This window comes from Lactuca sativa, chromosome 5, assembly GCF_002870075.4.
Source record: "Lactuca sativa cultivar Salinas chromosome 5, Lsat_Salinas_v11, whole genome shotgun sequence".
Lineage (NCBI taxonomy): Eukaryota > Viridiplantae > Streptophyta > Magnoliopsida > Asterales > Asteraceae > Lactuca > Lactuca sativa.
Genome location: NC_056627.2, coordinates 51,975,520 through 51,998,760, shown reverse-complemented (window position 1 = coordinate 51,998,760; position 23,241 = coordinate 51,975,520). Strand labels below are relative to the sequence as shown.

General features: G+C 37.5%; 1 protein-coding gene across 1 annotated transcript; it reads right to left on the bottom strand.

Annotated features, from left to right (window-relative positions):
- Positions 1 to 385: 385 nt before the first annotated feature.
- LOC111908403 (vegetative cell wall protein gp1-like) lies at positions 386 to 1,039 on the bottom strand. The gene has a single exon (XM_023904235.1). The coding sequence runs from the start codon at positions 1,037 to 1,039 to the stop codon at positions 386 to 388; it is 654 nt and encodes a 217-aa protein (XP_023760003.1).
- Positions 1,040 to 23,241: the final 22,202 nt, after the last annotated feature.

Here is a 23,241-nt window from a genome sequence, read left to right as displayed (position 1 = left end):
CCGAATGTTGCGGAGGAGGTTGTTGAGCATCCGGATTGAAGAGGGGATTCGGTTTGGCAGCATCATCATCTTCTTGAAGATTTGAGTGGGAGCCATCATCCGGAGTGGTAGTGGAGGAGGATCCGAAGTCAAAGGCAGACTTGGATATGGATGCCTTGGATTGATAGTGGATGGAGCTCATGAGATGAGCATCCGGAACTGTTGTTGCTTCTCCTTCCAACATGACTTCTTCTGAGATTTCTTCTTCCGGATCAATATGGAAGATGCTTTGATGAGTGCTAATTAGGGGTAGTTCCATCGTGAGTTCTTTGATTGCGTCATCGTCAGAGGGATGGACATATGGCATATTGCTTTGGCTAGCCCGGTTCCTCATGGATATAAGAGTTTATTCAACTTGAGCACGAGTCAGGTCGGGACGTCTTGATGCAGCCCTGTTCACATAATCTTTCCACAAAGGATCATTAGAACTTGGTTGTCCTGTACGCCTTCTGGGTATCAGACCAGTTGTGGAATCGGAAGTTGGAGAGACTGCTCCTCCTTCCGGATGATTGGGTTCCGGAACAACGGTTCCGGAGTGTGTGCGTGTGGAAGAGATAATAGGAATATCAAAAGTGACACATGGGTGTGTTCCAGGGGGGTGCAAGGAACTTTGTTCAACACCGACATCACCCTTTTGGGAGGGTGATGGTGGAATATGTTTAGACTCCCCATGAGTGTGTGCTTGTGATGATGAAACATTAAGGGGTACCTCAGATGAGTGGGCAGGAGGGGTGAGTGGACGACCAGAATCAGTCGGAATGTCATGGGTGCCCTCCTGTTGAGAGGGAGCACTGACTTTGGGTTTCTTTTTGGCTTTAGGCTTGGAAGGTGAAGCCTTTCGTTTGGATGGTTGTTTAACTTTGGGTCCAGACTCAGTGGGAATGGCCTCTTCCGGAGTAGGCTCAATCGAGACTGGGGCAGGCTGTGTTGGGTCGAACACAACCGAGGTCTCAATGTGATGTTTCAAAAAAGGGGATCCGGAAGGAATGAGGGCCAACATATTGTCCGGAAGTCATCTGACCGGACCAAAATATGATTGGTCCGAAATTCTGTAAGCCTTAATGAGTTTGAAAAATACACATAGCTCCGGAGAAATGGTGCTCACTGGAATGGGGATTTTAAGTTTCTTGAAGATCTGCTCAATTGTAAGGGCTCGAAATTTTGTTTGGTTTCCTCTTGATAGAAAACCTGCAGAAGTCTTTCCATAATACTTCCGGAAGGTCCACAACGCTATTACGTCCGGAGTAAATACTGAATACCACATTTAGCCAGTCTTTGCTAAGAGTATCAGCGCCGCCGTGCTTTCCCAATAGCTCACGGATGATCAAATGCATAAGAACAGTCCAGAGTCCTGAAACTGCAGTTTTCTTGAAGTCTTTTTCTCTATAATCTTGAGTGTACCACTTGAAATTGAGAAACGTATGGAACTCTTCTGCAGTTGGTTCCAACACTTTGAAACCAGGAGCATTTGGTGAAATTCCAATGGCTCTGTGAAAAGTTGCTTTGTAGACGGGAATGGGGAGATCATCGAGAAGGAAGTTTAACAGAACATCATCTTCAAGTTTGATGCTATTGAATGCACGGTGAATATGAGAAAGATGGAGTGGAGGATCAGGGATTTTGGTAAGTGGGTTGGAGAGAGGATGATGTGCAAGGAACTCAATCATTATCCTGATTGAATCGTCGTAGTCAAGGGGGTTCAAGGAGAACAGTTGGGTAGTGTCCCTAAGAAGGGGTTCTTGATCTGCAGATGATGATGATCCCTTCGATCCTTTGGATGATTTCTTTCTGGCTATGGATTCCTTGCGTATTGGCGCAGTAGCGGCTAGGTTTGTGGAGGACTCCATGGATGAAGATGAAGAAAGCTTGAAGAACACGAAGAATTGTGAAAGTTTTTGGGAGGTTTGAAGGTTGAGAGATCGTAAAGATGTAAAGGTAAATTTGAAAGAGTATTTATAGATAGGGAAAAATGGGTCTGGTCGAAAAAGGTAATGTTGAGGGTCCGAAATCCATCGGGTCGCATTTATTGTTGGGAAATTGAGATTAGACAGGTGAAATGAAAGGGCAAGGAAATTGGTCCAAAAAAAGGAGAACGTAACCGTCAATTCGTTTTCCATTTCAGAAGGCGTGTAATCGTGTCACGCAAATCGAGGAAGATTGGATAAGGTTCCTCCTAAAAAGTAACCGTTGAGAAAAACGTTTCACCTTATTACCTCTTGGCATGCCGAATGAATTATTCAGGGCAGTGTATGACCCGGAAGATAAATGGGATGTTCAGGAACAAATTTTGAAAATTTCGAAGCATTTTTGAAACTTCCGGAGCACTTTGATTTTCTGGAGCAAGTTTAAAAATTCCGAAGCAAATTGAAATTCCATAGCAAATTTTGAAATTCCAAAGCAAGTTTTGAAATTCAGGAGGAAATTTTGAAATTCCGGAGAATTTTGAAATTCCGGAGCAAATTTTGAAATTCCATAGCATTTTGAAATTCTGGAGCATGTATTGAAGTTCCGGAGAGGATTTCCGGAATTCCTTAAGTTCCGAAATGGTGATCCGAATAATGGTCGATCTTGATAGTCGTGATGAAGAGAATGAACTATACACTTTGGAAACTCAACGGATAATTAGTAAAAATACAAATAAAAGGATCCTATGTATTTAGAAAAAAATCCGAAGCAAAAAGAATAATAATCCCATTGTGTTTATAGTGTGTATATCTTTTATGGGTTGATATACTCGATTCACTATAAACAATGCTCTGATACCAAGATGTCACAACCCAAAACCGGAATGGCGGAAACATTTTGGGGCGGAGGACGTCATGTACAGTATCATAACAAAGCATAATAGTAAACAAGAAACAACATCATCCATTGCATTAATAATATAATGTAATACAAGTGTTCTATATAGTTTATAAGACACCAAAAATATGAATCGAAATAAAAGATGAGTCTTGAATGTGCTCCATCTCCTCAAAAGCTGGCCTCGGTACCTATCTACTGATGAGCTGTGAATACAAGTTATTTTGAAAGAGTTTATTAGCTTTAAAGTTGGTGAGTTCATAAGCATTTTAGTGTCGTTGTTTGTATAAAAATGTTTGTAACAGTGTAATGTATATGTTTTTAATTGTTTGTAAATGTTTGCACTTCCGAGAAAATCCTATATTTTCTACTAAAAATTAGTCCTCTACCAAGACCCGACTATTTGTATGTTTGTTCTTTTGTAAATGTATGAGTTTTCCCAAGTGAAGCTATCATTATAAAAATATAGTTTACGTTATCATCTATGTGAGAAGATCACAAAGTAAATGCAATAGGGAAAACAATGTTTTATCTCAGCAGTGACACTACTGGTTATAAAGTAATAAAATAAAGACTTCAGGTCATATTAAATGTACTATACACCTCGGGGAGTCTTTTTGCCTTTAATTCTTGGTTGGTTAATTAAAAATTTAGATGTGAACTCGTTTGTATCCATGCTGATTGACGACTGAATAACTGATGACCTTTCGGTGTCATAATATAGTGACGTAACATTTTGTCACCCTTTGGCCTTACCGGCTGGGACTGTAGCTAGCAGTCGGGGTGTGAGAGTGTATGTCCTGTATAGATCTATACACATGATGCCCGCTCTACCTCCAGGAGACTCTGGTTACAATATGATACAACGATGTCAGGTTGTATCCAGAAATAGTATGTCACATTCTAGTTATCTTATTCTAATGTTTGTATAGTATATTCTCATGTATAGTATCGTTTAAGTTCCCTTAGTTTCTCTTCATAGTATGTTCTATTGTATAGTGTATAGTATGTATTGTTTCTCGTTATAGTATTCTCTATCTGTTTCTCTTTAAAGTAAGTATTGACTCATGTATGAACGGGCTCTTTCTATATTTCCTTGTACTAGAAATAGTGAGTAGTATACCTCTAAGCTATACCTATTATAGTTTACTAGTAATGTTGTTTGAATGACTTAGTAAGTTTATACACCTTTAATACCCAAAGGTGTTGGAACTGAGGTAAAAAGCTTTTATATCTACACATATATACATAATATATAACTAAGGATCAAACAAAACTCGGACAAACAACAGGGTACTCTAAGTCCACAACCAAACAAGGAACAGGAAATAAAGTGAGTTATCAGTCCTAAGTCCTTCAAACCTTACTTATATAATTATATATGCATTAGACATGGTTTTGACAATATATAAGTTTGAAAGTGTTAAAAGTAACGGTTTGGTATGTAAGAACAAGTTTGGTAAGGAGTTTAGTGTTGTAAAAGAGTTTGATAAACATTTTGAAATATTTTGTTTGATAACACAGTTAAAAATATAGTAAATCCATCTGTTTGATAGTTATTAATCACATGTGATTGATATAATAACTATAATGATTCAAATTGTATTCCCCCCCCCCATAAAATCATTTAAAATCATTTAAAAGGTCAATTAAGGGGTATGAACTCATATATGTATACAATTAGTGTTTAAACAACTTATTATGCAAGGAAACACACCTTAGGAAACGGAAAACACTTTAATTCAAGTGATAGAAGTACAAAGGGTTGTATCTAAAGGTTGTAGGGCCATACATAGGAGTTTACGGCCAAGGGTTTGTGTACAGCCAGAGTGTACGTCCCAAGTGAGTGTATGGCCGTACACTCAAGGTGAAACATGCCATTTTGTGTTTTAAAGTCCTCTTAAGCATCTAGGTAGTGTGTCTTGACCAATACTTAACCTTATTGAAAGTTAAATGTAATTTTGGACCCTAAAAAGGGTGTGTACGGCCACACAAGGAGTGTACAGCCGTACATCCTTGATAATCATGTAACCATGGTCAAAAGTGTATTCCAAGTTTCTATCTTTCATTCCCTAAGTGTTCTTGATCAAGTGCTAGCCTAGAACATGAGTTTTAAGGCTTTTAAGCACCAAATGGAGGAGTATACGGCCACATGGGGTGTGTACGGCCGTACACTCCTCATGGATCATAATTTGGACGTTTTTCTAAGGAGCAAATCAGTAAGTAGCAAGCACAAGGAGTGGTACTTACAATAGGAAAGCCTTTAGGGGTGTTTGTGGTCCAAAAACATAGTAGGTGTTCTTGATGAACACTTGAAGATCTAAACAAAATGAGAATTCCATGGATGAAATGATAGATCATTACTAGTTAGCGTAATGAATCATCAAAAAGATGGAAGAAAACACTTACAACATGAAGATTTGGAAGCAAAATCAGATGATATTTGAGAGAGAAGTGATTTTTGTCCTTAAGAGTGTGAGAAGAGGTGAAAGAAGTCTAACACTCTTATTTATACACAAGAGTGTACGAACAGAAGGGGGTGTACAGTCATACACCCCATGTGTATGGTCGTACACTCCTTAAGTTGGAGTGTTTGGCAAATTTTTGAAGTGTTGAACTTGTGGGACTCAATTATAAACCCTAACTTTGAAGATACAAGGCTTAGAACACTCTAATTGAGTCCAAAACAATGCTAGAAGATAGTAACAACGAGTCCGGACTTGATTGATTTGAATAAGTGTACAAGATAGAAATTTCGGGTTGTCACATTATCCCCCCGTTAGAGAGAATTTTGTCCCGAAATTAGAGTTTAAGCAAATAAGCTATTTACAAGTAACTAAGCGAAAATATGAGGATATGTAACACCCAGAATTAGAAAGACCAAGAAAGGAAAGGAAAATCCTAAATCAAAGGGGTCAACTCGTCGAGTCCATGAAGGAACTCGACGAGTCAGAGCGGGATCCGGGTCATAGATTAAGTACTCGACTCGGCGAGTCGGCGAGAGGACTCGACGAGTCTGGTCTGAAGAGAAAACCCTAATCCGGGACTTTGTGCCCTATTTAAACGTCTCATTCTCTTCCCTAGAGTTCCTTTACAGCCCCTCTCACCCAGAACACCAAACCCTAGCCACCATATCCGTTTTTGGAGCAAGACCTAGACTTGGAGAAGTAATTTGCAAGATTTGAATTAGAAGAAAGAAGGAGAAGGGTTGGGAGGTCCCAGGGAGAAGCTTGTTGGTCTAAGATTAGCTTCTCAACCTCATCATTTTCTGCTGATAACTCTCTCACCTTGGGTATTGTACTTCTAGATCTAGTTTGCCCCCAAATGGATGGTTTTGAGCTCAAAAACCATAAATTCGTAATGATGAAGCAATTTTATTGGTTCATATTGTAGATCTAGACATCCTTGAGCTCCAGGAGCTCAAGAAAGACATCTTTTGGGTAGCCATGACCATGTTCTAGCCAAATAGCATCCTTAATAGTTAAGTTCTAGTGTTTTGACTTCATTGCATCATAGACGCACGTAAAGTTAGCAACTTTACGTGTTCAGATAGTCTATTATTGGTATGTACTCGACCCGAGAGTAGCATGGTCCATTTGGGTTGCATATCATCAGGACAATTTGTTATGATAGACTCTTGAGAGAAGTCTATATATAATTTATTAATATGTTATAAGTCCTAATATATTAATAAATCATATGTTTTAATTAGTATTGATCAAGAATTAATTTGGAATTAATTTAGTGATCAAAAGAGACTAATTAAATCTATGGGGACTAACTATGGCAATTAGTTATATTTATATGTGTTGGGCTTATGATCCATGTTGGACCAAGCTTATGTATGGATATATAAAGATTTGGGCCACATGAACCATGGATCATAAAACCGATGGGTATGGATTTGGGTTATACCCATGACCCTTGGAATCCTACATATAACTAGGTGAGTACATAGCCAAAAACGTGACTGATGTTCTTCAAGTTCATATGGATGGTTTTTGGTGTATGAAGATTCTCTCTCAAATGTCTACCTTTTTCCATGATGTGTTGTGACTTCATTTGAGGCTTCAACACTATTTGGGCTAAGCTTTAAAGGCCAAATACATGAAGACTTCAAGCTACACAAAAGGTAGGTTACCATAACTAGTATCTTGTATGGTTTATATCAAATGCATGCTAGTTATAGGTTTGATGCCTTGGAAACCATTTGCATGTATAATTAGTGAAAATATAGATCCAAGGTATTTAGGGTTGTATATAAACCATAGGATGTTGTACTATACAAAACCCATCAGTGGTCTCAGAGCCTATGCTTGGTTTTCAATTATACTTGATGCAAATTGCTTGAAAAATCGAATTTTTGGCTGTCTGGACAGTGGACTCGTCAAGTCCACTGACAGACTCATCGAGTAGCATACATTTTACCTTGGACTCGCTAAGTCCAAGTACAAATCTGACCAACTCGCGGAGTTAGTTCATGTACTTAGCGAGTTGGTGCTCCAGAGTGCAGTTTTTCGACTTTTAAGCTTGGAATTGCACTAGGAACATTACCCTAAGCTGTTTTTGAACTTATAAACCTGTTTTTGATGTGGTAATGTTCATTCTAATCCAATTCAAAAGATAATTGTTAAAAGTTTCATGTTTTGTATTAGTTTAATGGTTAGGCTAATTACATGAAAATTGTTTGATTTGAATTGTATTGTCCATATGAGTTTAATCTAGATCATAGTTTTCTTGACATGCTTGTTAGTTGAATTGATGATCTTGGTGTTTTTTAATGGATTCCATAACTTGTCCTCAAGTTATGGAAAACCAAAAAATTTTGTGTTAAATCTTCATTAAGGCCATAGGTTACACAACTTGAAGAGTCATTTTCTCATAAATAGTTTTATGAACTCCATAACTTGTCCTCATGTTATGGATGTTCAAGAGTCTCTTCATCCAAGTCTTTAAAAGCCTATATTAAACTCATATGTTATGAAATTGAAAAGTATTTGAATTTTTCAAAACTTGCCCTCAAGTTTTGGAATTTGTAAAGTTTCCCCCCATGAATACTTTAATTCCAAGTTATACCCTTAGAATTTTAAAAGTTAAAATTCAACACTTATACTATTATAATATTAATAGTTAATATTTATATATGTGTATAAGAACAAATTCAGTCTTACCGTTAGTAGGCCTCATTCACGAAGCTGGTCTATTAGGGGGTATAAGGTTATTGCCTATAAAATGGCAGTTTAATGGGTGTCCACTCTCACCCACCGCTTCCTTGACAAGTGGAGGGTCGTTAGCTAAACAGGTAGGACATGACTCTAACTCTCCCTTCATTAAAATTATAATGATAAATCTAAAGTAACTAAACTTTATTAATTCCCAATCTTAGTTACTTTAGGAAAATGTGAATTTGGTGCTAACCCATGAACTTACACTTTGCACCTTGTTAAGTCGTTAGTGGAGCGTGTATGGTTAATTGGCATACTAATCTAGGATTAAAAATGTGTGGAAAAGGGTAGCTTGATGTTAATCATAGATCAACAGAGCGTGTGTGGTTAACCGGCAAATTGATTAGGTGGTTGTAACATTGGGTGTACCAAGCTAATTTTCATGGTTATTCACTCATTGTTTGTGATCCTCGACATCCCAGTCACAAACTTGAAGGGCACAATTGAGATTTAAACATTCCATTGAAATTTTCAATGAATCTCAAAGGATCTAGGAGTTTCAATTCACTTAATACATAAAATTCTTTTTGTTTTTCGTGGTGGAAATTGGTAAATCGTCATTTACCTACCTTCAAATATTTTGAAGCTTGGATTACGTCATCCCTCTTCCAAGTTATAAAATATTGTGTTGGGTCCTAGCCTTAATATTTCATATTGGGTGTTATATTAAGGACCTAACTCAACTAAGCTTGAAATTTCTCCCTCATAGATGTCTAGTTCAGACAACTATGGTCTTCCTAGTCCTTTTGGATAAAGCTTTCTTAATCAAGATGATATCCCACATGGCGATCAAGGGGAGAGATTAACCCCTTTGTTGCGCATTAATGGGACTGGAAATCATACTTCACTTCCTCTACCTCTTCCAATTATTCTCCCTAACGTACAAGATCAAGGTCACTCAAGCCCTATTGGCAAGAAAACTTTGTGTGTGCTCACATCTTAGATATGAAGTCATATATAGACATACCGGGACAGTTGGGTGTCAAAGTCTTGAGGAAATTGGTTGTTGACTACGTTCTTCAATCACTTCCTGAGTTACATAGTGAGTTTTTTAGGGACTACTATGTGACAGACCATGACATGACCCTTAATGATCTTACATATCTGCTTGATGTTGCTGAATCGAAAATGATTTGGAGCACTCGTAATGCAAATTTGATTAGAAGATCTACTTCCTAAACTTCCATGGACATTTGCAATGGTAACATTAGACGTCCGGAAAAGCTTTCTCTTCCCAATGGAAAGGGATCAGCCATGGTCATGTCATTTGACCTAATGGTAAAGAGAAAGGCTAAGTCTGAGATAGTCTCGTGTACCATTCCTAAAGATTCTATATGTTTCTTTTGCCAACAGAAGGGGCATTGGTTGCGAAGCTGCCCTATTTACCTAAGAGATCATAAGAATGGTAAAGTCAAAATGTTTCACGCTACTTCAGGTAAAATCCACTATCTAACTCTATTAAGTTCCTATTTGGAGACTCTTATTACATGGTGTGACTAGGTCGCATTTTTATTTTTTGTAGAATCGAAGAAAAGAAAGGAAGCTTAAAGAAAGAGTAAGCTGATTCTGATCGCAAATATGGATTTTAATCGCATGACTCGAAGATCAGAATTGTGAGCTGCTGTTGAGAGTTATGATAGATTGCTTAGGAATAGATAACAACATGTTTTTCATTTGTAATTGCATTGTAAGGAAAAGTTTTCCTACAAATTTTATAAATAAGGAAAAGTTTTGATTTTATTTATTTTTAAATTTCCTTACAATGGCATTCGTAAAAAAATTATTGTTTATAAGATTCCATTGAAAGCAATACTGGAAAATGGATTTTATTCCTTCGTTTGTGGTGGTGTCATAATTTACCAAATAAAGAAAGATTCTCATCACCCAAGTTTCAGCAGGATAGAAACTTGGAATCATGCAACTTGTATTGTATTATGAATGAGAATTTTCATCTTTGGGAAATCAAGACTAATTCCTTGTTCACATGTATATGTGAGTCAAGTGAAGGACTATAGGATCAGGTACACTTGGTTGTGCGCTGGTCAGGTCCACCACAAAGATCGATAAGGCATTTCGTCATAATTTACTAAATTTTAGTGAATATGGTTATGCTTACAAGTTTAAGTGTAATTCTGAAACATTGGAAATTTTTCAATGTAAAGCAAAACGAATGAGAAGTATCAAATTAGGCAAAAAGATAAAAGTTTCTCCAATCTGAAAAGATAGGAGAGTACGTGAGTATCTTGTTTTATGATTATCTTAGTGATTATGAAACCATATCACAATTGATTCTCAAATCATATCTTAGTGCATTTGTTTGGCTAAGAAGAGGAATAGTGGATTGTTGAAATGGTTAAAATCAAAAAGATGAATCATACTTCGTTCCAAAAACAAGTCTTAGAGTCATACTCCAAGTTTGTAACTTGAGTGACATAATCTTTAGAAGGTTTAAAACACTTTTCAAATGCAGAATAAGATGTTTATTCTTATTGTACATTTGAAGTTCGTAAGTTGTGATGTCTTGGATAAGACAAAGACCGACTCAGATCAATTGTGTGAAGTGTTATCTTGATAAGAATCCGCACTAACTCTAGAATATTTGTTTTGTCAAGGAATGGTTCTTGACAAGAGAATCTTATATGTCAAGAGGTCAGTGGGAGTCTTAAAGATCTTGAAAAAATTTCAAGAACTAATCAAGAATAAAACATGTTGTTTATCACTAGCACACGACTTGAGGTTTGTAACCTATCGTGTTGACGTATTCTTATTTATGTGCCCATTCCAGTTAAAGTTGACTATGGCAAGAAGTTAAGATTAGACAAGTACAATCCATATGAGTTTGAGTTTGCCACTAACCTTGTCTTGAGATAATGGTTTTGACAAATTCACATGGATAGGAACACATACACCATAAAATCTAAGTGTCATAAGGTTTCTCTCTGATTCATGAAAATGATGGTGAGGAAACGCTTTCACTAAGTAGATTTTTAAAAACTTAGCAGTTGTGATATTTGCATTTCTCAAATTTAATTATGATTACGGCATCCCTTTTCATAGTTCGAATTGTGAGAAATCGCAAAAGGTCTAAACATTATGATTATGGCGTCCCTTTTCATAATTGTTTAGACACACATGTGAGCTATCGAAGGAAAGGTGTATGATTTTGGGAAGCTTAGATAAAGTTTTATCGAAGCATCGCGTATCAAAAATCTAAACTTTTGTAAGAAAGTCAATAAGTATTGATATCTAGAAGTCCAGCTGATTTCTGGATACATGTCAAAGATAGTGGGAGCATAAGTGTTATGCTAATAATTATCATGTTAGTGGGAGCATGATTATTATGTTTAGTATTGCAAGTTAGCAATGTTAATTATAGAAAACAAAAGGTTTTAATTCGTGAAGTTACAGGGGTTGAAAAGTTGTTTTGCTGTAATTAAAGGAGAGGAAATTACACTTCATTCCAATTCTAAAAGATTAGACTGTGAGTTTTTAATCAAATATAGTCATAATTACATTATTTGCATTCTAAAATTCGATTATGATTACGGTATCCATTTTCATAATCTGAATTACGAGAACATGGCAAATAGAAATTGAAATATTATAGCAAAAGACTAGTCTAGTATCATGTCTTTATGTGAGACATCATGAATCGTGTCACATATGCTTCAGATATAGGATCGATTACATGTGTTGTAATATTCATTTGTTCTAAATTTTTCCAAATGCCAAGGGCATTAAGAGGGAAAAAGTACTAGAACTGGATATCACTAAATTGATTAAGCAATTATCGAGGATAATCTGGGGTTTACTAAAGATTGGTTGCTCATGGACAGTTAGAAGTATAGTATAAATTTTGGAAGGACCATATTGACATATTCTGAAAAGAGGCAACTTTTTTTCAGAAGTGATAGTCAAAATGGGAATATGGAAATGTTTCCATAAGTGGAAATTATTCTTTAAATCTATGTAAGATTAGAAAACTTAATGCAAGAAGGATGTTCAAAGGAATATACTTTGAATTTGAGACTTCGTTTCCATGGAATTTCTCTCCATTGGAAAACTTTGTAATGATGTTGCCAAGTCTTTGTGACTTTTGTGCATAGTCATTACAAGAGGATCAATGCATATAAGTTTAGAATCTAACAGATTTCGGTAAATGGCAAGAATTTGGTATTCTTACATTTACGATAAGGATTTGAAATTGTGAAATGAGCACCATTGAAATGTTGTCACTTGATCTATTCCACAAAGAAAGGACCATAAGTAAACATAGTGTGCATGCTTGGAGCATGGCATAACTATTGTTTTAATTCAAGTATGAAGTCGATTATCCAAAACATTATACAATGAATAATGAGTAATCAATATGACTCAAAAGTGTTTGGGACATATAGGATTAGTATTATTATTGTGTTTCACTTTGCATGTTTTTGTTGGATTAATGTCTAAGTCCATAACTATATTTGGTATGTACTTGACCCGACCCGGCATGGTCCATTTGGGTTGCACTTCACCGACACAATTTATATGGATAATCTTTTGAGAATAGTATGTTTATGATTAATATTAATATATTATAAGTTCTAATATATTAATATGGAATCATATTATTTAATTAGTATTGATCAAGAATTAATTCATAATTAATTAAGTGATCATAAGGAACTAATTAAATATGGACTCTTATATATATGGAATGGGCCAAGTTCATTTAGGTTGGGCTAAGCTTTCATGGATAGTCCATGGAGTGTTTAACCCATGGATCCTAGGAAATGAAAGGTTATGGGTATTAGGGTTTAACCCTAATCCTCCATACTATATAAAGATGTCTTTGGTTGGTGAAATAGGCACTAGTGTGGATACACTAAAGAAGGGCTAGCCAATTTCACTAGAGAGAACCAAGTAATCATATTCTCTAAAGTATTCCAAGGTGTCTTGGTGATTTGTGATTCCACTTGAGGCTTCCACACTATTGGGGCTAAGCTCTTAAAGCTTGAAGACATCAAGCTACATCAAGAGGTATGTATTCTATCTTGTTACATTCATAGTTTTTGTATGCTAGATTAGGATAATACCTTGGATGTTCTTATTTGCATGTATAATAGAGAAAACATAGATCCAAGGTATTTAGGGTTGCATGTACACTTAGGAAGTGTTAGAATGCACATAACCCAACAGTTTTGACTTCCCGAATAACTAGGTTATTTAAACCATCCATAGTCAATCATACTTTGGAAGTAGGTATTGAGGCAAGACTATCGTGAATGGGTCTATAGTTTCTCTAGGTGGCCTAGACATAGCTGCAGTGTTCATGAGTGCACCTGGAATGAGATTCGAGTATTGGATTAAACCCACGCTCATTTGACTCACTTCATGGATTTTATCACAAGTGATCATGAGACGATAATATCTTATATTCTTCAAACCAAGAGATATGAGTTGCAGTCTACAAGTCGGTTACACATTAATTATGTGAAAATGCACTAGTAACATGGAGTTATAAAACATATTTTTGTGTGTGATTTGATAAGTACATATAGAAAGCATATGAGTCTAAGTTTATCCATTCCTTTTACGCTTAGAAGGATAAAAGCCATATATGTGGGCCCCTCGATGATTTAGTGATGACAAACATAAGTGCTCGGCCAGGCCTGGACTGATTTGATTTGTTCAATTAGTTAGTCGTCATAAATCGGAAATCAGGAAACAATAGATGGACAGGTAGAATGATTATAATTCATGTCTCATTCCATATGATATCTAGAATGGAGGAATATATGATTACTTATCTAATGGACAAGTCATTGACTAGGTCGGAGTTCGACAGCGGCTTTTAAGAGCTACGATTGCTAGTCAGGTTTTGGAGTCATACCTGCAAAAAGAGTTTTGGACTTATCCAAGTGGGCGACTGTTGGATTAGATGTCTAAGCCCATAACTATTATTGGTATGTACTCGACCCGAGAGTAGCATGGTCCATTTGGGTTGCATATCATCAGGAGAATTTGTTAGGATAGACTCTTGAGAGAAGATTATATATGATTTATTAATATATTATAAGTTCTAATATATTAATATGAAATCATATGTTTTAATTAGTATTGATTAAGAATTAATTTAGTGATCGAAAGAGATTAATTAAATCTATGCGGACTAATTATGGTAATTAGTTATATTTATATGTGTTGGGCTTTTGATCGATGTTGGACCAAGCTTATGTGTGGATATATAAAGAGTTGGGCCACATGAACCATCGATCATAAAACCCATGGGTATAGATTTGGGTTGTACGCATGACCCTTGGAATCCTACATATAAATAGGTGAGTACCTAGCCAAAAACGTGACTGATGTTCTTGGAGTTCATATGGATGATTTTTGGTGTATGAAGGATCTCTCTCAAATGACTACCTTTGTCCATGATGTGGTGTGACTTCATTTGAGGCTTCCACACTATTGGGGCTAAGCTCTTAATTCCAAATACATGAAGACATCAAGGTACATAAAAGGTATGTTATCCTAACTAGTATCTTGTATGGTTTATATCAAATACATGCTAGTTATAGGTTTAACGCCTTGGAAACCATTTGCATGTATAATTAGTGAAGACATCGATCCAAGGTATTTAGAGCTGTATGTGCACCATAAGATGTTGTAGTACACAAAACCCATCACAATCATCTACGACCTATCCTAGCCACACGCTCCAGCTCCTGATCTGGATCCCCTCCCGAACACCATACTGAAAATAAACCATAAAATATCAGATAATGCGTATTTCATACCATATGAGTTATTCTAAGTAACGAAACCCGTAAGGGTTGTGACATCCCTGTTACGCGTACGGGTCCTGTGCTTCTGGTAGTACGAGCCCATACTACCATTAAAAGTCCATAATATTGTGGTTTGAGCTAGGCATTAATTTTGTATAGATCTGATCAGGGTGACAGTGTTTGTATGGCAGTGTAGTGATTTGAATTTGATGTATGTGTGCAGCCTCACACGTGTGTGCGGCCGCACACACGTGTATGGCTGCACACTCGTGTGCTCGTGGGGGTACTATTTATAGGTGTTGAGTTGTGTCAGATTGTACTTGTTGCTGAACACTGTAGTGGGTGTACTTTCTCAAGGTGTACTTGACATTTATGATATTGATGTGTGCATGCTTGATGTTATCTTTCTTCTACTCCTTCTACACTTCATTTTGATTGCTATTAACTTCATTGATTACTGAATTGGATCCATAATTTGGGGACTAACAATTGGTATCAGAGCCAATTTGGTATCAATTGAAGTATTTTAGAGTGTGAGGTTGCAAAATTTCACTGCTTTTGAAGTGCATTTGATCAAAGAACTGCTGTTTGATTCCTGTTTTCAATAGTTTGAAATCAAGTTCCATCAAAAATTTGAGAAAATCGTGTGTACGAGTAGCATTTTTTGTGTGTGGTTCACTGTTTGAAGGTGTGCGGTTCACTGTTTGAAGGTGTGTAGTTAACTATTTGAAGGTGTGCGGTCCATTGTTTGAAGGTGTGATGCCAAGTTTTTGCGGTTGAGTGTGTTGATTAAGGTGTGTGCGGTTGCATTCAAGACTGTGTGTTGTTAAGAGTGTGCGGCTGGGTTTGCTGTTAAATTAAGTGTGCTGTTAAGGGTGTGCGGTTGGATTTGCTGTTGAGTTTGTTGTTAAGCGTGTGCGGTTGAATTGGCTGTTGAGTTTTGTATGCTGTTAAGTGTGTGCGGTTACAACTAGTGTGTTGTTGAGTGTGCTTCTTAGTGTGCGGTTGAAGTTGAGTGTGCGGTTAAGTAAAACCTTGTGTGCGGTTATACTTTGTGTGCGGTAACGATCACTTAAGCTTGTCAAAATGGAATCTCAAAGCATGATTGCTCATCAGGATTTGGATGCAATTATGGGAACCACTACTCGTATTCCCACATTGTTGTCAACTGAAGGATTTCCTAAATGGAAATATCGAATTGAAAAATATATCAAGATGAAAGATTTCAAATTTTGGAGAAGTACTTTAAGAGGACTGATTCGGATTACATCCACTCTAGAAGATGGCACTGTAATTGACAAACAGATTGAAAACTACACTGATGATGACTTTGAAAGAGTTGAAGAACAAGAAAAGGCACTCGCTACACTCACCATGTGTGACAACCCGAAATTTCCATTTTGTACGAACATTAACAATTTAATAGAAGCTAGTCCAGTTTCAACGAATTTCAGGCTTTTCCGAATAAGTTTGTGTACATTAGGGTTTACGTTTAAGGAGATATCAGGAGAGTGGATGCTCATGGGTTTGTGAAACTTGAGCATTTCAAAACTTCATAATGTTAGAGTCCAAATCCAAAATAAAAATATTTTCTGCCAAAATATTTCAGGACTATAAATAGATTTCTGAACTAAATTCATTCATTATTCACATTTCCAACTAGAGAAAAGCCATATTCTCTCTCACGGATCTTCGGGTTTTCATCCCAAATCATGAGTACACTTCTCTAGTTGTGTTATAATGTTTGTTTTATGCTTATTAACATAGATTACATGTCAAATATGTGAGATCCGGGAGTTTACCGCCCAAGAACGTTCTTGGGGAGTAAACTCCAAAATGAAGCTTTAAGGCTATCTAGTCCCAATTCCTTGTTAGGCAACTAGTTTAGGATAATATGTAGGATCATTTGAGGCTAGAAATCAATCAAGAACACATAGTTTTAGGAGTTTACGTCCCAAGAATTTCTTGGACCGTAAACACCAATTTCAAGGGCTTAATGTGCCCTAATCACCCCCTAAGGCTTTAGACTTTAACCCTCAATTACTTGTAGCTAAAATGGGGACAATAACACATCAAAAACACCCCTAAAAGGGATTTTACGGCCAAGAAATGCTCTTGGGCCGTAAACTCCAAGTAAAGGCACCAAAGTGTGCCTAGGGTTCCCCTTAGCCTAAATCAAAAGACTAGAAATGATCCTACTTGTGCAAGAGACTTCAAATAATTAAAACATCCATCCCATGAGAGTTTATGGCCGTAAACTCTAAGGGATATGGTCTTTAGGCCGTAAACTCCTCAAAGGAGTATTATCTATGCCCTAAACTACCCAAAGGATTAAACCACCAAGCTAGGCTTATTCTAGAAATCATTTAGCACCTTAAAACACCCAAAAGCACCAAGATTGGAGTTCACGGCCGTAAACTCAAGGGTTTACGACTGTAAACTCCTTGGGTGGGGTTTATTGGGTTGTAAACTCTTATACAAGGTCCTTGGAAGCTTTAAACCCCTTTAGCTTGTCCCATAACAACTTAGATGCAACCACTAGGACCTATAACACTTATACAAAGTGTTTACTTGTTCCTAAGTGTCCCAACTTATTTCATTAAGTTATTAATTGGCTAATTAGTTATATATATGCTCATTATATGATAACTAGGCTCGTGCGTGTGAACAAGTCTCCGTTTGCCACCTAGCACGGTATCCGACACTACAATCCAAACCACTCACCAAAGGTGAGTTCATACCCCTTTAATTAAGCTTTGAAATGCTTTTAAATGTTTTAAATACTTTATGGGGGGTACAAGTTAAATGCTTATAGTTATTGCATCAATCACATGTGATTACATTAATCACATGTGATTAATAACTAGAAAACCAATGATTTTATCACTGTTCAAACTGTTTATCAAACTGCTTTACTTCAAAATGTTTTACAAACTCTTTTACTTATCAAATGCTTTTATTAAACTTTGTTTTACTTCTTATAAATTGCATGCCAATATATGTATAGATATATAAGTAATGTTTAAAGGGCTTAGGAAGGCCATCCGCCCTATTTCCTTTTTCTCGATTTGGATGTGGTCTGGTGGGATTTCGGGTGACCATCCGAAGATCGTTTCAATATTAGTTATATATCAAATATACATATATAGACATAAAAGTACTTCCATATTCATGCGTACTATACACATCATTAGTAAGTTACCATCGGGGTAACACAGGTGCAGACTACTACAACTTCTAGATCAATGAGTCAGTTCATTCATGAGTCTATACATTACATTACTATGAGAACATATACATTACATTACTACGAGAACATATACAACTATACTAGAAAGAGAACATATACAACTATACTAGAAGGAGAACATATACAACTATACTAGAACGAGAAACATTACATTACATATACAAGAATACGTTAACAATTGTGATCCACTGGATCAGAGCATGCCTCAAATGTCATGGCCCGAGTTGTAGCCAGAATTCTCTTGGAGGGAGAGCGTGAGTTTGTGTATAGATCTATACTGGATTGACTATCCTACACCTTGCTGCTAGCTACAGCCGGACCTGCAGGTCTGCGGGTGCCAAATGTCATTTCGTTATTACGACCATTCGTATGTCGTTGTTACCAGTCGATAGTTGTGACATCCCCAATTTCACGGCCAGAAAAGACCGATTTGTTTATGCTTTGTTTTATAAATCAGAGTGATCGTTTAAAGAAAACGGTTGCGGAATTTGTTCCCAAAATAAAATATGATAACCATTTATCAAAACATTTCTCGAAAAGAATGTATTTTCATTAAATAATAAAACATCGGGATGTCATGTTCGTTACAGACCAAAAGCATAAACAATATAAAATAGATCTTACAATAGTTATTTATAACTACTGATCTATAATCCTAAAATCTCTCGTCAAGTCCACCAACTTATACCCTTGTGCCATTACCTGTAATGAAAAGAAAACTGAGTGGGTCAGGCTTGGGAGCCTGGTGAGCATATAGGGTTTTCAACCCACAATAATATAATTATTATATTTAATCAACAAATAATCAACCCAATTACCCATCCCCATTATCTTCTTAAGGTTTTACCCTAAGAACCAACTATCCTTCATTCATTTATTCGTAAGGAATTGGCACGAATTCCATTGCTGCCAAAGTTTATTTATCAAGTACTAAATCCATAGTCATCAGGCGCTAACTCCATAGTCACCAAGGTTCACTTAACAAGCGCTAACTCCATAGTCGCCAAGGTTTACTCAACAAGCGCTAACTCCATAGTCGCCAAGGTTTACTCAACAATAGGCGCTAACTCCATAGTCACCAAGGTTCACTTAACAATAGGCGCTAAATCCATAGTCACCAAGGTTTACTCAACAAGCACTAACTCCATAGTCACCAAGGTTCACTCAACAAGCGCTAACTCCAAAGTCGCCAAGGTTTACTCAACAATAGGCGCTAACTCCATAGTCGCCAAGGTTCATCAAATAGGCACGAAGTCACATCGTCGCCAAGTTTATACAATAGGCGCTAACTCCATAGTCATCAACTATTCCATCTACCTATGTTCTACCCAACAATTTTGTAGATATAAATACTTACACAGTTTATATCATTTAACACCTGTATAAAACTCCAATTTCCATGCCCATCTCAAATAGACAAATAGCATATAAACACATAGCATGTATTTCATAGCAAATACTTCATATTTATGTGTTAGAAAAAAGTAACTACACGCTCACACATATAAACAACAATATACTTAATACACTCAACCCATACTTGTATTATTATCGTGTTTATGAAAGGTAGTATACACTCACTTGATCAGAAGATGATCGGACAACACTACGACTTGTAGAAGTAGTATTCTTCGGTAGATCTAGAAGATCTTCACAAAAATCGAACTTCTCGCGGGCAGAGCTTCGGCTCGGGAATCGTACTTCTCGGGATCTTCGGGGCCTCGGGACTTGCTTCGGGGCTCGGGAATGATACCGGGGCTTCGGGATAATTCTTGCACGAAAAACGATGCAAAAACGCAAGAGGAAGAAGAGAAATGAGCAATTGAATCGGCTGCACTCGACTCCCTTTTATAGGATCTGGATCTGCGATTTACGCGGGGCGTAACCTGGATAAGCCCGGTGACTCCTCCCTTGGATAATATCGAAAATTTATATTTAAATTTAATTTCGAAAATATTTCATAAATTTCAAAAATTCATATCTTCCTCATACGAACTCCGTTTTCGACATTCTTTACATCCACGCGTAGGTGAGACTACTATCTACAACTTTCGTTTAGACTCCGTCGGCTAATTTTGACTTTATTTATTTTTTTTTAGTAGGCCGGGACAGGAAAACTCCGTTATAAAATCATAACTTCTTCATCCGACGTCCGTTTTCACCTATCTTTTTATCGTTTTACTACAATTAACGAGATCTTCAATTCTCATTTAGATTGTTTTGGCTAAAAACCGCTCAGTCTCAAATCGAACATTCGGGCTGCATACCGCTATGTCGAAACTTAGAAAAATCATAACTTCCTCATACGAAGTCAGATTTGGACGTTCTCTTTATGCACGCTCATGGTTTAACGTATTCTACGACTTTCATTTAGATTGCTAAGGATAAATATCGCTCTAACGTAAATTCACTTTTTTACGTCGCGCTGTGTCGTGCCGGTTTTGTCGCGAAACTTCGACAGGTCATAACTTCTTCGTTATAACTCGGATTTCGGCGTTCTTTATATGTACGGAATCATTGTAACATATACTACAACTTAGTTAAGATTATTCATTATAAATAATCTTTCATCAAAAATTCATTTTTGACGCCTATCGTCTCTGAATTGACTAGCCCTGATCTACGGGCGTTACAATTATCTCCCCCTTAGGATGATTACGTCCCGGAATCATCAGCGAAAATAGAACTTGCATAATGATTCCACACGTTATTTATTCATCCTTGGTAATAACCTTAAATTGTAAGTTTCCTCGAAAGAGTATTTAACCCTATGGCTTTCTTGACCGCAGACGATGCCCAATCTTGCATCTGCTTATCGTACTATGTTTTACTTTCAATCGTAACCCTCGAGTTACCAAATAAGTCGTTATTATGGACTCCTTCTTCTTCTCAGGATAAATACTTTCCTTTATCTATTGTAACAAACCGATGGGTTGTGCTCTACTGACCTCTCATCGAATGATGCAATGCTTAGACTCAGGTCTCTTAGAGTTAAATTCCAAAATGGAATATACCTTCCTTCATATTCTAATGTGATATAATCACATTTCAGCATGTAGCATTTCTACCTACAAATTTCTTTTAACAACGAGCGTGACACTATCAATTGCATTAACTTCAACCTTCTGACTTAAGTCAGATGTTACATCTAACTTGGTCCTCTAGACCACGTAACATACTCCTCGTAATCGAACTCAAATTTAAATATGACCACTAGGGTCGGAACAAGAACCATCTTACTAGTCATTACCGAAACAATGGTAATGACATACCAGAATAAAATGGAATCAATCACTAACTTCTTGGTAACCTTGTGACTTTCCCTGATCCAAGTATGAGTCACGTGCTTCCGTTAGTATATGCATCTACTACCTTTCACACCTACTCATACTATGTAACATCCCGGAATAGCAAGAGTAGAGTTGAAGGGCTAAAAGTGTTATTTGGGAAAGAGCGACTCGGCGAGTCCATGGATGGACTCGGCGAGTAGAGTCGCGGCTTGGTCGCGTGTTAAGTAGCCGACTCGGCGAGTCGATGAGATGGACTCGGCGAGTAGGCGCTGAGTGGAGAAAGCCCTAATTCTCCGGATTGAGCCCTATTTAAAGAACATTATATCCTTCCCCCGGCCTCTTTATTCCCTCTTGAAGTCCAGAAACCCTAGAAAGTGTGATTGAAGAAGATTGGAGTGTATTTGGAGCATTGGAGGAGTTTGTTGAAGGAATCTTGTGAGATTGAAGGCTTGGGGCAAGGGGCTTTGCTTGGATTCAAATTGCATTGCAGTTGGGGCGTCCATTGGAGGTAACATCTCGTTCTTGGATTGATTGTATGTTGTTTCTTCATTTTGGGGTTTGTGAGATCTAGTCTATGGGTCAAATTGGAAGTCTAGAGGTTAGATCTGAGGTTGCTACCTCAGATCTGAAATGGAGAAGAATCAGAGAGCATGAAAGTCCCTGTGTTAGACTGTTTAGTGAAGCTTGCATGTCCCAAACCCTAATTATAAGTGAATAAGGCCTAGATCTCTTTGGATTCACGTAAAGTTGGCCACTTTACGTGATGGATGAGTTGTATGAGACTAGACCTATGTTTTGGAGCATTTGCATGGCCTGGAATGCTTCTGAGTGGATTCAGACCGGTGGTACTCGGCGAGTCACATGAGTGGACTCGACGAGTTGCTTGAAGATGAGCTGGGACTCGGCGAGTTGGAAGAACAACTCGGCGAGTTGGATGAAGATGGCCTGGAACTCGGCGAGTTGTATGAACAACTCGGCGAGTAGGTTGATGATAGTCTTGGACTCGGCGGGTCTGTTCATGGACTCGGCGAGTCTTGTCGAAGAGTCCCGATATTCCCTGGCTGAGTCGAGAATCGGTGAGTCAAGGGATGACTCGGTGAGTTGGGTGCGAGTGGACTCAGAGTTGTTGGACTCGGCGAGTCTCGGAGTGACTCGGCGAGTTAGGTCGCGGATTGAGTGACGTTCTGATTATAGGAACTCGGCGAGTCATAGGGTTGACTCGGCGAGTAGGGTCAGTCAGGGGTTGACTTTGACTGAGGACTTTGATTTTAACCAAGGGTTGACCGTTAACTTTTAGGGTTTGGTCAGCGATGTGGCCTTTGGGCCAAGAGAGGGGTAAAATATTCTTTTACTCTTAAGAAGGTGCATTGAGAGGATTGATTCTAGTCTCGAGAGTTACAATCATGAGAGTTTTGCCTTACGTGTTAGGCGGTGGCGAGTTCGAGATTCAAGTATAGAGATATATGCTTTCTGCTTGCCAGGTGAGTCTTCTCACTATACTTTACCTTGAGTAGGTAACCAGAGTTATGTGACAGAGTATTTGTATGCTATGTATGCTATGTGTTGTACTGCATTATTTCTATGTGATTTAGGCTGTACATGTTTGCAGAGTTGGAACCAAAGGGTTCCTAGAGTTAGAACCGGAAGGTTCACAGAGTTAGAACCTGAGGGTTCACAGAGTTTGGGTGCACGGACCCATAGAGTTATAGCCTCGAGTGGCTTATATGTGTTATGTGTGTGGTATTTTGGGGAATTCACTAAGCTTCGTGCTTACAGTGTTTTGTGTTATGTTGTTTTCAGGTTTCTTTCAGTATCACGGGACGGCACCGGCTTGATTGTACACATCAGAGAAAGAGTCATAT

Coding starts and splice junctions, on each gene's coding strand:
- LOC111908403 (XM_023904235.1), bottom strand. CDS start 1,039: ATGTTGGCCCTCATTCCTTCCGGATCCCCTTTTTTGAAACATCACATT.